The 12,148-nt window shown below is 40.0% G+C and overlaps 2 protein-coding genes across 2 annotated transcripts in view; one reads left to right on the top strand and one right to left on the bottom strand.

Annotated features, from left to right (window-relative positions):
• Nucleotides 1-2,459: 2,459 nt before the first annotated feature.
• The window catches only part of LOC105476316 (olfactory receptor family 4 subfamily D member 5), a 126,181-nt gene continuing 116,492 nt past the window's right edge, over nt 2,460-12,148 (bottom strand). Inside the window, 2 exon segments of the mRNA XM_011732107.2 lie at nt 2,460-8,185; nt 8,187-8,498. Of these exon segments, the coding sequence (XP_011730409.2) occupies nt 7,511-8,185; nt 8,187-8,468 (957 nt within the window). The 5' untranslated portion in view covers nt 8,469-8,498 and the 3' untranslated portion in view covers nt 2,460-7,510.
• Nucleotides 4,221-5,192, top strand: LOC105476313 (olfactory receptor family 6 subfamily T member 1). Its single transcript, XM_071075761.1, has one exon. It carries the CDS (start codon nt 4,221-4,223, stop codon nt 5,190-5,192), a length of 972 nt encoding a protein of 323 aa, XP_070931862.1.

Genomic DNA, 12,148 nt, shown 5'->3' with positions numbered 1-12,148 from the left:
GTTTTAGTTTAGAAACCTCAGCCTCCCACATGCAGGCTCTTCTAGATCTGACCTTCAACCTATCCCTCCCTTACACCTCAGTCCTTTACCCTAATAATACTCAAACCTGCTCAACATTTTTCCTTCTCGCAAAAACCAGTATTTCTCAACCTTTTGGTTAAATGAGAATAACCCAGATAAACTGATAAAAATTTATATTCCTGAGCCCTAAACCCTGAGAATAATTGCAATTTTATAGGTGGAGCCTAGAAATCAGCAATTTTAAGAAACATACCAGGTGATTCCAATGCAGGTTTTCCATACTCTTAGGAAAAAATTCTATAAACCTAAATTCACCCTTGATTAATAAGGTGTAAAATCCATTTAAACTTCAAGATTCCCAGAGTACATCTACAGAAGGGAAAGAGAAACAAAGCAAGCAATAGAGTTACCAGTAAAATGGGAGGGATTTGGCAAAAGAAGGCATGAAAGGACTGCAAACTGAGAGGTAAGAAGGTTAGGCAGACTAAATACACACATTACCAAACATCAGTCAGCCAACGAGAAATTTACATAAGCAATTGGTCCAGGTGGATGAAGGACTTGAGAGAGGTGTATGGTATGCCCTGGCAGGGAAGTTCCATCTTACAAAAGGGAGATAGGATGATTTTGATGATTCCATCAAATGTAGGAAAACAAGCAAAATGTAGTAATGCCATAAGGGAATACTTACTGAGGACTGATAAAATAAGTATGTATTTATATGTGCTTCTGGATCTATAACTGGTTAGTGGTTAGAAATAAAGTGTATGGGGCTGGGTGCGGTGGCTCGTGCCTGTAATCCCAGCACTTTGGGAGGCTGAGGCAGGCAGGTCACAAAGTCAGGAGATCGAGACCATCCTGGCCAACATGGTGAAGCCCCATCTCTACTAAAAATACAAAAAGTAGCTGGGTGTGGTGGCACATGCCTGTAATCCCAGCTACTTGGGAGGCTGAGACAGGAGAATCGCTTGAACCCGGGAGATGGAGGTTGCAGTGAGCCGAGATCGTGCCACTGCACTCCAGGCTGGTGATAGAGCGAGACCCCATCAGAAAGAAAGAAAGAAAGAAAGAAAGAAAGAAAGAAAGAAAGAAAGAAAGAAAGAAAGAAAGAAAGAAAGAAAGAAAGAAAGAAAGAAGGAAAGAAGGAAAGAAGGAAAGAAGGAAAGAAGGAAAGAAGGAAAGAAGGAAAGAAGGAAAGAAGGAAAGAAGGAAAGAAGGAGAAAGAAAGAAAGAAAGAAAGAAAGAAAGAAAGAAAGAAAGAAAGAAAGAAAGAAGGAAGGAAGGAAGGAAGGAAGGAAGGAAGGAAGGAAGGAAGGAAGGAAGGAAGGAAGGAAGGAAGGAAGGAAGGAGAGAGAGAGAAAGAAAGAAAGAAAGAGAGAGAGAGAGGGAGAGGAAGGAAAGAAAGTATAATTAACACTTCGTCTTTGTTGCCAGGTAAAATGCTTCCATTTCTATGTGATATCAATGCAGCACATCCTAAAATAGAACTTGAAGGACAAGAGGAAACAAGTTTCAACAACTTATTCAATATGGTGGGGTGTCTCCATCTTCTGGGAATGGAGAGTGGTGATTAGGACTATAACATCTACTGTCCATTGCTCTGGAGGAGGCGCTGAAAGACTGTTGCATAAAACTCAATCTATCCCATATCCTGGGGGATGTTTTCATTTTATCAGGATCAAATCTTTAAACTCTAACAATTCATTTCTATATGTAGAATTCCTATCATTAGTTGACAGATGAAGTATGATGACGAGTGGAAATTGATATCAAATCAAATTTATAATCACAAACTCTCTCATATAAGATATTGTGGTTTAGCAGTTAATAATTCAGGCTCTGAAATCAGACTGCTAAAATTTTATTCACTGATTCCACTACTCATTAATGTGGGTCGTTAGTCCCTCTAACCCTAAACCTTGCCTGTACGATGGAGAGAATAATAATGTCTACCTTGTATAGTTGCTGATACATTTCACAATGAAATGAATAGAAAGTCTCTGGCATATAGTAACTACTCAGTAAGCTCTAGCTGTTATCATTAGGAGCATCATTATATTACAGCATTCTAAATCTATATCCTTTTTTTTCCCTTGATAGGTTCAAGTTTCATGGTCTTATCTACTAGTGCCATAGACACACACCAGAGTCAGATAAGCTTAGATGTGTATCTTAGCTTTATGTTTGAGGGTGGGCTTTCTTTTTCCCACACTGTTCTAGTTTGCTCAATTGTAAAGTGGATAATAATAATAGTTATCTAATTGTGTAAATTAGATCATCATGTCCATCAAAAATGTGTGCATGTGCGCCTCTCAAAGTTCTAATGCCCTTCACTGATTCTCATCTTGTTAAGCAGTATTTTTAGCGCAAAATACATAGGAACAAAAACCATTTGCAACTATAATAAAACAATTTCTAACTGTGTGACATTAAGCAAATGATTTAAGGCAATAAGATTATTTTGAGGTTGAAAATGACAAAATTTTAAACATGCATATATAGAGATTATATTGTTATGGTCTGGCGTTATGAGAGACAGCCAGCCCACTGATGAGGCTCTCCAGAACTGATAAGCAGTTATTCAGGTTGGCAAAGGGAGGCTGGAGAACAGACTTTAGTGCACGTATTTTGTAACAGTAGCCACAAACTGATTTTGTGTGTTTGACCGGCTTCATAAGTTACTTTTAATAATATTTACCTGATGTTTTGAAAACAGCCACAGTAGCACATTGTCCTAGTCTGAAATGATTATGTTATCCTGAAATAGTGCGCTGGCCTCCTTTGCTGGGTTTTATTATGGTATTTCTTTGATTTTGGAGACGCAAGCCCTAGACTAGCAGAATGAAGCATTAGTATTACCTAGCTACTTAAATGCCAGACTTATTCTTTCCAAAATGGATGTAAACAGAACATGCCTCTCTTCTTCATCCTTCAAACCTGGATTCCTTGCCTCGGTTCAATACTATCTGTTAAAGTAGCTTCAGACAGAACGGAGAATGTCTGTGCTCCTCTTCTTTAACACTGTTGGTCTGAAGTCATAGATATTCCTCAGTGAAACTGTCTAAACTCTCAACACTTCATTCCTTGTCAATTAAACAATGTCACTTGATGCTCATTTTCATTCTTTTTGTCTTAGAATATTTTCCATTTTCCCTAATTAGGCCGAATCTATGTGATTCTGAGTATTTGGTGCTAGATGTTAAAAAAAAAAAAAATCCCGAAAACCCAAGATCTCTAATTGTCTAATGAAACCCAGTCCTTCAAAACATGTAGATACATTTTACAGGATTCCAAAAGCTCCAAGGACAAGATGAACATATCTCCAAATTAAGGCAAAAGTTGAGAAGGCAAGTTGATATATACCATCTCCTTTGAGACCATTCTCCCTTATTCCACATTTTATACTGTTAGAATATTGAGTGAGCTGAAGCTGAGAGAAGCTAGTAAGCATTCCACCAGGAAGAAGGATTTCTAGCATTCTATAGGAGTCTGGATAGGGGGAAAAAAAAGAAAAATAACACTTTATGACAGGACTAGGGCTTTGCACAGTCCAGTCCTATTTGGCTTCGTGGCTGACTAATGAAAATTAAATCTCTGAGGACACCGAGAGCCCAGATTTTTAAATTCTGTTATTTTATGTCAAGCCGGGACACAGAAGGACCATAAACACTAAAATAAGAGTTCTTAATACCAGTAAAATTTGTTCATGGTGCATTTATTCTGCAAAGTCTTCTCTGACCCCTCTACTCCTCTGGATTGCTCTAAGACCACACTACTCACACGGTTCTCTGCCTTACCACAACAGTATCAGCAGCATGCGTCGGAGCCACAGAAGCTCGGTATGAAATCCTGCCTCTACCACCTGTTTCCTACCTGATCATAGACGAGTCACTCAAACTCCCTTTTCTTACCTTTGAAAACAGTAAAACCTAGTTTTAAGAGTAGCTGGGAGAAGAGATACTGTGCACAGTGTAAATTTTCGGATACATAATTGATGTTCAATATTGCCATGCTGCTTCCTATTGTAATTTGTTTCTCTCTTTGTGCATCACTTGCAGACCAAAATATAGATCACCATATTCTCAGAACGTAAGGAAGTGTTGGGTATTCAATATTATTTTACCGATTGGTTAAATGACGATTGGTAGCTATAGACCAGTTACAGAGTTCTGTTCCATTTCCCCTGCAGCTGACTGAAGATGAACTCTGAAAACTGGACTCAGGTAAGAAGCTTTGTTCTTCTGGGTTTTCCCAGTAGCCACCTCCTACAGTTCCTGGTGTTCCTGGGGTTAATGACCACCTACATTGTAACAGCCATAGGCAACCTGCTAATTATTGTGCTCAGCTGGATAGACCGACGCCTGCACACACAGATGTATTTCTTCCTGTGGAATTTATCCTTCCTGGAGCTGTTGCTGGTAACTGTTGTGGTTCCCAAGATGCTTGTCGTCATCCTCACGAGGGATCACACCATCTCATTTGTTAGCTGCATCATCCAGTCCGACCTCTACTTCTTTCTAGGCACCACTGACTTCTTCCTCTTGGCCGTCATGTCTCTGGATTGTTACCTAGCAATCTGCCGACCACTCCACTATGAAACTCTGATGAGTGGCCATGTCTGTTCCCAGCTAGTGCTGGCCTCCTGGCTAGCTGGATTCCTCTGGGTCCTTTGCCCCACTGTCCTCATGGCCAGCCTGCCTTTCTGTGGCCCCAATGGAATTGACCACTTCTTTTGTGACAGTTGGCCCTTGCTCAGACTCTCTTGTGGGGACACCCATCTGCTGGAAATGGTGACCTTCATGCTCTCTAAGTCAGTGTTACTGGGCTCACTGACTCTGACCTCAGTTTCCTATGCCTGCATTCTTGCCACTGTTCTCGGGGCTCCCACAGCTGTTGAGCGAAGGAAAGCGTTCTCCACTTGTGCCTCGCATCTCACAGTGGTGGTCATCATCTATGGCAGTTCCATCTTTCTCTACGTTCGTATGTCAGAGGCTCAGTCCAAACTGCTCAGCAAAGGTGCCTCCGTCCTGAGCTGCATCATCACACCCCTCTTGAACCCATTCATCTTCACTCTCTGCAATGACAAGGCGCAGAAAGCACTGAGAGACGCCCTGGGGTGGCTCAGGCTCACTGCTGTGATGAAACTGAGGGTCACAAGTCAAAGGAAATGATCTTATTAAATGGGAGATTAAATGTTTATTGAAAAATGTTTAAATGTGCGGGAAGTTTAAGGGATGTAGGCAACACTGTGCACTTTTCTCAGCTAATGAAAGAACAGTCTTCTTAAATATACAACATGATATATGGTGGTAAACCTTCATTTTCCCTCCCTACAACCTTCCTCGTGCCTCCTCCTCCCCACAGAGAAGGCTGATCCAATTGGTTAAATTTCTTTCAAGTGGGATCCCTGGATTGGAGAGCACATGTGAGCATGTGACCTGCATACAGGAAGGCTCCTCTTTCTCTTCATGTGTGTGCTTAAACACTTTTCTTACTGCATCAGTCTCCTGTGTCATGTAGCCAATCAGAAGATGCTGAAATATGGAGATTCAAATTTGGAGCTCAGTGGGGAGTAAGAGGGCCTCTGAGGTCTTCCAAACTAGACTGGGTATTGCAAATAAAATTAACCAGAACCTCTGTATTATTAGAAAATCCAATTCTGGCTGCAGTAATAAATGGTTCTCTGATTCACGTTTGTTATTGCTCCCTATGTAACTAGCAGGTCCTATATGAATCTCATAAAGGAAGAATGTTAAGACCAGTGAAACATTTGGATAGCCCTAATTCCTAAGTCAAACTCTACTAACAAATTCAAATATGGCAACAAACTCAAATATGGCAACAATCATTTAATCATTCCTTTAAGAAATATTATTAAATCTCTAATATGTTTCAGACACTGTGCCAGGCAAGGCTCCAACTAGGGTGAACGAAGGGAGATGTCTACAGAATACATTTTAAAGAGACATGCACTTTCAGGAGAGTGTAAGTGCAGGGTCAGGCTACTTACAAACTCAATAGTAAATCCTTACTCAGTGTTGACATGAGGCGCCTATGTTGCTGCACCCTCATCTAGGCTGTGGTGCTAGCCTTGGAGAATACAGTATTAAGTGAGCTAAACATGGTTCTTTCTTTTATAGAATTTATAGCATAGTGGGTGATGACTGACAAAATATATTAATAAATAAATTCATAAATCAGTATGTAATTGAAATCTGTGATAAATACTTTTGAGTTTTGTTAGAGAAACTAATAAGGACAAATTAATTTGGATTAAAGATCAGCGAACACGTCTTTGAGGAAGAGACCTTTAGACCCAGGATTGAGATTGAGCAAGAGTTTGCCGGGCAAGGATGAAGAGAAGAGCGTCTCAGAGGTAGCAAAGAGTATTTGCAAACTCAAGAAGTAAGGAGAGACTGACAGAAGTAAATGTAAATAGAGGGTTAGAAAAGAGTGGAGTTAGAGAAGTGAGATTGGAGAGGTGGGTGGAAGCCAGGTCAGACATCTTATCTATAACAGTCATGTGGATTTTTTTTTATGGCAATGGAAAGCCTCTGAGTGGTTGTAAGGGAGTGAATGACCAAGTCATATTTTTAAAAATGAATCCAACACCAAGTCTATCTATGATGTCAGTATAACTCACGATGATATAAACTCTATCCATGATAACATAAACCCACAGATCCTTAGAATCTATAAGAAGTTTTAGGTATTGTTGAGCACTTGGGCTCTGACATTGTATAGACTTGGGTTGGATTCCAGAAAACAAGCTCTGGAGCCTTAAGTAAGTTATTTAATGTCTCTAACTTGTAATTGACTCATGTTTAAAGTAAAGATGATACCTATCTCCTAAGAATTTTGAGAAAATTAAAATAAATAATAAAGGTAAATCACCTGGTTTTTGGATGTGTCTGGAACATCGTAAGTTCTAACTAAATGTTATTTATATGATGATGATGATGACACTGATAGCAACAACAGTGACCCTAGGAAACTATGAAGAAGAAAGTGATTTGCCCAAGGTAATTTCCTTTTTCTTCACTGGCGAACATTCAATCAATCCATCAGTCTCCATTGGGACTCAGGGTCCAATATTTCAAGAGGACCCCTGTCTCAAAGAATTCTAAAAATATTATAAGGTCTTCCAATGTATTTTGTGTCCAAAAAGTGACATCAGGAAAAAGACACCAGATTTACTAGTTGAAACTTTCTCAGCAATGCCAACATCATTCTTACCTGGGAAGGTGGTCTCTGAGCCAAACAGTACTTCTGCATAGAACTTGGTACTTTTTATCTAGGAGGCACTTAGAAGCAGTTCTAAGACACTCATCCCATCTTCTATTGTGGCTAAGAGTTCAGGTCACCAGAACCTAATTGAGGTTAAGAACAATGGAGAAGCAATAGGCATAGAGTTTTGTCTACTTTGAGGGTCCTATCCAGCAGGCTAATACCCTGAAGCATCTTTCAGATTCTCAGGTCACTGCCTGTGCTAAGGTAAGGGTCTGCGCTCCAGGGGACCGATAAGGTCCTTTTTCCTCCTCCACAGCTTCTTCATGGCCATGATCACTTCCTTGTTTCTCAGGGTATAGATGGCAGGATTCAGCATGGGGGTGACAATTGTGTATAGCACAGACACTGCCTTGTCCATGGGGAATGTCCGAAAAGGCCTTGCATAGATGTAGATGCAGGGCACAAAGATTAAGGTCACCACAGCAATGTGAGAGGCACAGGTGTGCAGGGCCTTGCTGCGGCCCTCCCGTGAGTGGCTTCGGAGCATGACTAACAGTGCTGTGTAGGATCCCAGAAGCACCAGAAAACACATCAGGGTCACCAGGCCATTGTTAGACACCATTAAAAGCTCTAAGACAAAGGTATCTGTGCAAGCCAATTTGATCAGCTGAGGCACATCACAATAAAAGTTGTCCAGCTCGTCAGGCCCACAGAATGGCAGCTGGATAGTCAATGCAACCCGTACTATGGAGTGGATGAAGCCCCCTACCCAGGAGGCTGCCATGAGGAGTGCACAGACAGTCTGATTCATAATGAGCGTGTAGTGCAGGGGCTGGGAAATGGCAACGTAGCGGTCATACGCCATGACAGTCAGCAGGAAGATCTTGATGCCTCCAATGAAGTGGAAGAAGAAGAGCTGAGTGAGGCATCCCCCCAAAGGAAATGGTAGGGTTGCCTGAGAGCAAGTCGAGCAGCATCCTAGGTGCCGTGATGGAAGAGTAGCAAAAGTCCAGGAAAGAAAGATTGCCCAAGAGAAAATACATGGTCGTGTGCAGGTGTGGGTCAGAGGTCACTATGACCACAATAAGAAGGTTTCCCACTACAGTCATAAAATACATAGTAGAGAAAACAGTGAAGAAAAAAACCCGAAGCTCCCAAACCTGAGAGAGCCCCAGCAGAACAAATCCTGTCACCTGGGAGTGATTTGCTGGATTCATCTGGTTGGTATGATCTTGTCAGTGAACCTGCTAAGGAAAAAGGACATATTATTCAAGGGATCTGCAAATTTCTCTAAAATAATTCCCTCTGCTTCCTCTGCGAAATTCTTCACTCTTTCATTTTCCATAAGGAGAATGTTGTAAATGGTTCTGCAGGACACCAAGCATTTGAACATCATGTATTGGTGATATCAAACTCCAAAGGCATAAAACTCCGGATAGCACTCATACTATTTTTGATTTACGAGAATCAAAAAGAATAAGTCCTCAAAAATTGAAAAATGGGATGTAGAAAAGAGAGTGTTAAACTGAAAATGAATTTTGATTCTTCCAGTAACTAGTTGTGTAAACAGAAACAATTACCTGCAGTTCTTTAAGCCTCACTTGCCTCCTCTATGACAGAAAATTAACCAAAATGTCCTCAAAGTTTCCTTTACTTTAATATTTGATACTACATGTGGACTTAATTTAGAAAACCTGATGCATCCCTCCAAGCCAGACATTCAGACGAAGCTTCCATGGGTTGACATATCTCTAATATTTATCCCAAAACAACAGAAAGTGCAAGTTGTACATTATAGTCCTGAATAAATATTCAGTTGCCTTCTGATATAGCTCTATCTTGGATATACATTTTCAAGCCCAGCAGGATACTGAAGTGACGGGTAAGGGAGCAGAAAAGAAATCACGGGGGCCGGGCGCAGTCGCTCACGCCTGTAATCCCAGCACTTAGGACGGCCAAGGTGGGCGGATCACCTGAGGTCAGGAGTCCGAGACCAGCCTGGCTAACGTGGAAAAACCATGTCTCTACTAAAACTACAAAAATTACCTGGCGTGATGGCAGGCACCTGTAATCCCAGCTACTCAAAAACTCAAAAATTGAAAAATGGGATGAGCCGCAGGCCGAGGCAGAATGACGTGAACCCGGGAAGCGGAGGCTGCAGTGAGCTGAGATCGCGCCACTACACTGCAGCCTGTGAGACGAAGTGAGACTCTGTTTAAAAAAAAAAAGAAAGAAAGAAAGAAAAAGAAAAAGAAAAGAAATCATTGCCCCCTGCACTTTAAAAGGGTAGTGAAGAACTACTAGTCTCTCTAAAATTAGATAAGAAAACATGTGATAGAAAAAGCTTCCTGTCTTGTGGCTCTGGGAACCACAGAGAAACTATAGTCCCTGGGGAAACATAGGAGAAGGCAATAAGAATATTAAACCACTTCCGAATCGTTTGAATGTCAATATTAATTTCAGAGACATTACCCAAAGAATAATTTTTATTCATAGGGGAAGCAGCAAGAGGAAGCTATAAATATTAATTAAAATTTTAAAACCACCATCTAAAAATGCAGAACTACCTAGACATTTGGAAACCTTCAAAATAAAAGGGGTGTTTTTATACACAAGTATTTTAAAACATACTCAGAAAGATGACTAAACAAATTCTAAAATAAAAGCCTTCCTGTTCCTGAATAGAAATGTAAATGTCATTTCAATTTAACTTAATATTAAGTATGGATTTCAATTATATTTTCTTTCCTTTGTCTATTCATTCAGCAAACATTTATTCAGCACCTTCTACTTACTAGGCACCGTGCTAAATACTAAGGAGTTAAAGAGTAAACCACAATGATTTAATGCATCTGTAAGTGTGTAACACTCTGCATAGGAGTGTTCCAACACCTGCCCACCTATTAGTTTTCATCAAACCATATTGATATGATTTGGCTCTGTGTCCCCACCCGAATCTCTTCTCGAATTGTAATTCCCACATGTCAAGTGAGGGACCTGGTGGGAGGTGATTGGATCATGGAGATGGTTTCCCCCGTGCTGTTCTCATTATAGTGAAGGAGTTCTCACAAGATCTAATGGTTTAAAAGTGGCAGTTCCTCTGCTCTCTTTCTCTCACCTGCCACTATGTAAGATATGCCTTGCTTCCCCTTTGCCTTCCACCATGATTGTAAGTTTCCTGAGACCTCCTCAGCCGTTTGGACCTGTGAGTCAATTGAATCTCTTTTTTTAAATAAATTACTCAGTCTCAGGTAGTATCTTTATAGCAGTGTGAGAGTGGACTAATACACATATGTAGCCTCTTTCACACATAAACTATGATCTAGAGCACATCAAACTACTTGAAGTTCCCAGAACTTACGCTCAACCCATGCTTCCTTGATTTCCCTTATTCATCTCTATGTATTTGTTTTGCTTTAGTTTTAATAACATTAAAACTAAATTTGTGTCTCTAAAATACACAAATAATTTGGAATTTTCAGATTCAATTCCAACATGTAAGACTTTGAAAGTCAATACTCCTATCCTTAAAACAAGAAAAAGCTGAATAAACTGAAAGTCAATGGCTTTTCTTAGACCAAGCAGAGACATGAGGTCACAGGGCAAATGAACACCTGAAAATCTAGAGAGAAATCTAACAAAATACGTACAAAATGTACATGAGAAAAACTACAACACTCTGATAAAAGAAATTTAAAAACTAAATAATAGGAGAGATATTTCAAGTTTATGCATAAGATGCTTCAATATTATCAAGGTGTCAGTTCTTCCCAACTTGATCTATAAATTCAATGCAATATCAATAAAAATCTCAGAATGTTATTTTGTGAATAGCAACAAACTGATTCTAAAGTTTATATGAAGAGGCAAATCATGTAGAATAACCAACACAATATTGAAGGAGAAGAATAAAGTTGGAGGACAAACTTCACTAGACTTCAAGACTTATAAAGCTATAGTAATCAAGACACTGTGTTATTGACAACAGGCTAGACACATAGGTCAGTTAAACAGAATAGAGAGCTCAGAAATAAATCAACAGAAATATAGTCAACTGATCTTTGACAAAGAATCAAAGGCAATACAATGAAATAAAGATAGCCTTTTCAACAAATGGTGCTAGAACTGGTCATCCACCTGCAAAAATAAAAATAAAAAAAAAATCTAGACACAGAACTTACACCTCACAGAATGAATCAGATAGTTGGAGATTTCAACACTAGTCTGTCATTGATTAACAGATCAAGAAAACAGAAAATCATAAGAATATTGTGAACCTGTACAGCACAATCAATCAACTGGTTCTGGTTGGCATTTATACCATATGCCATTGAACAACAGCAGAATACACATTCTTCTCAAGCTCACATGGAATGTTCTCCATGATAGACCACATCATAGACCTGAAAATACACCTTAACAAACTGAAAAGAATAGAAATCATACAATGTATGTCTTCAGACTACAATGGAATTAAACTAGTAATCAATGCGATAAAGATAGCTGAGGCCAGGTGCAGTGGCTCACACCTGCAATCTCAAAACTTTGAGAGGCCGAGGTGGGAGAATCACTTGAGTCCAGTACTTCTAGATCAGCCTGGGCAACATAGGGAGCCTCCATCTCTATGGACAATAAAAAATTAGCCAGGCATGGTGGAGCGCCTGTGGTCCCACTTTCTTGGGAGACTGAACTGGGAAGATCGTTTGAGCCCAGGAGGTTGAGACTGCAGCAAGTTATGATTGTGCCACTGCACTTCAGCCTGGGTGAGACAGCAAGACCTTGTCTCAAAAAAAACAGGGGGAGAAATGCCAAATATTTGAAAATTAAAAGAAGACATCTTTAAATGACACGTGGCTTGAAGGAGAAATCACAGAACAAATGAAATGTTTTAATATAA

Source organism: Macaca nemestrina, chromosome 12, assembly GCF_043159975.1.
Source record: "Macaca nemestrina isolate mMacNem1 chromosome 12, mMacNem.hap1, whole genome shotgun sequence".
NCBI classification, from domain to species: Eukaryota; Metazoa; Chordata; class Mammalia; order Primates; family Cercopithecidae; genus Macaca; species Macaca nemestrina.
This window is presented reverse-complemented; position numbering and strand designations above follow the sequence as displayed.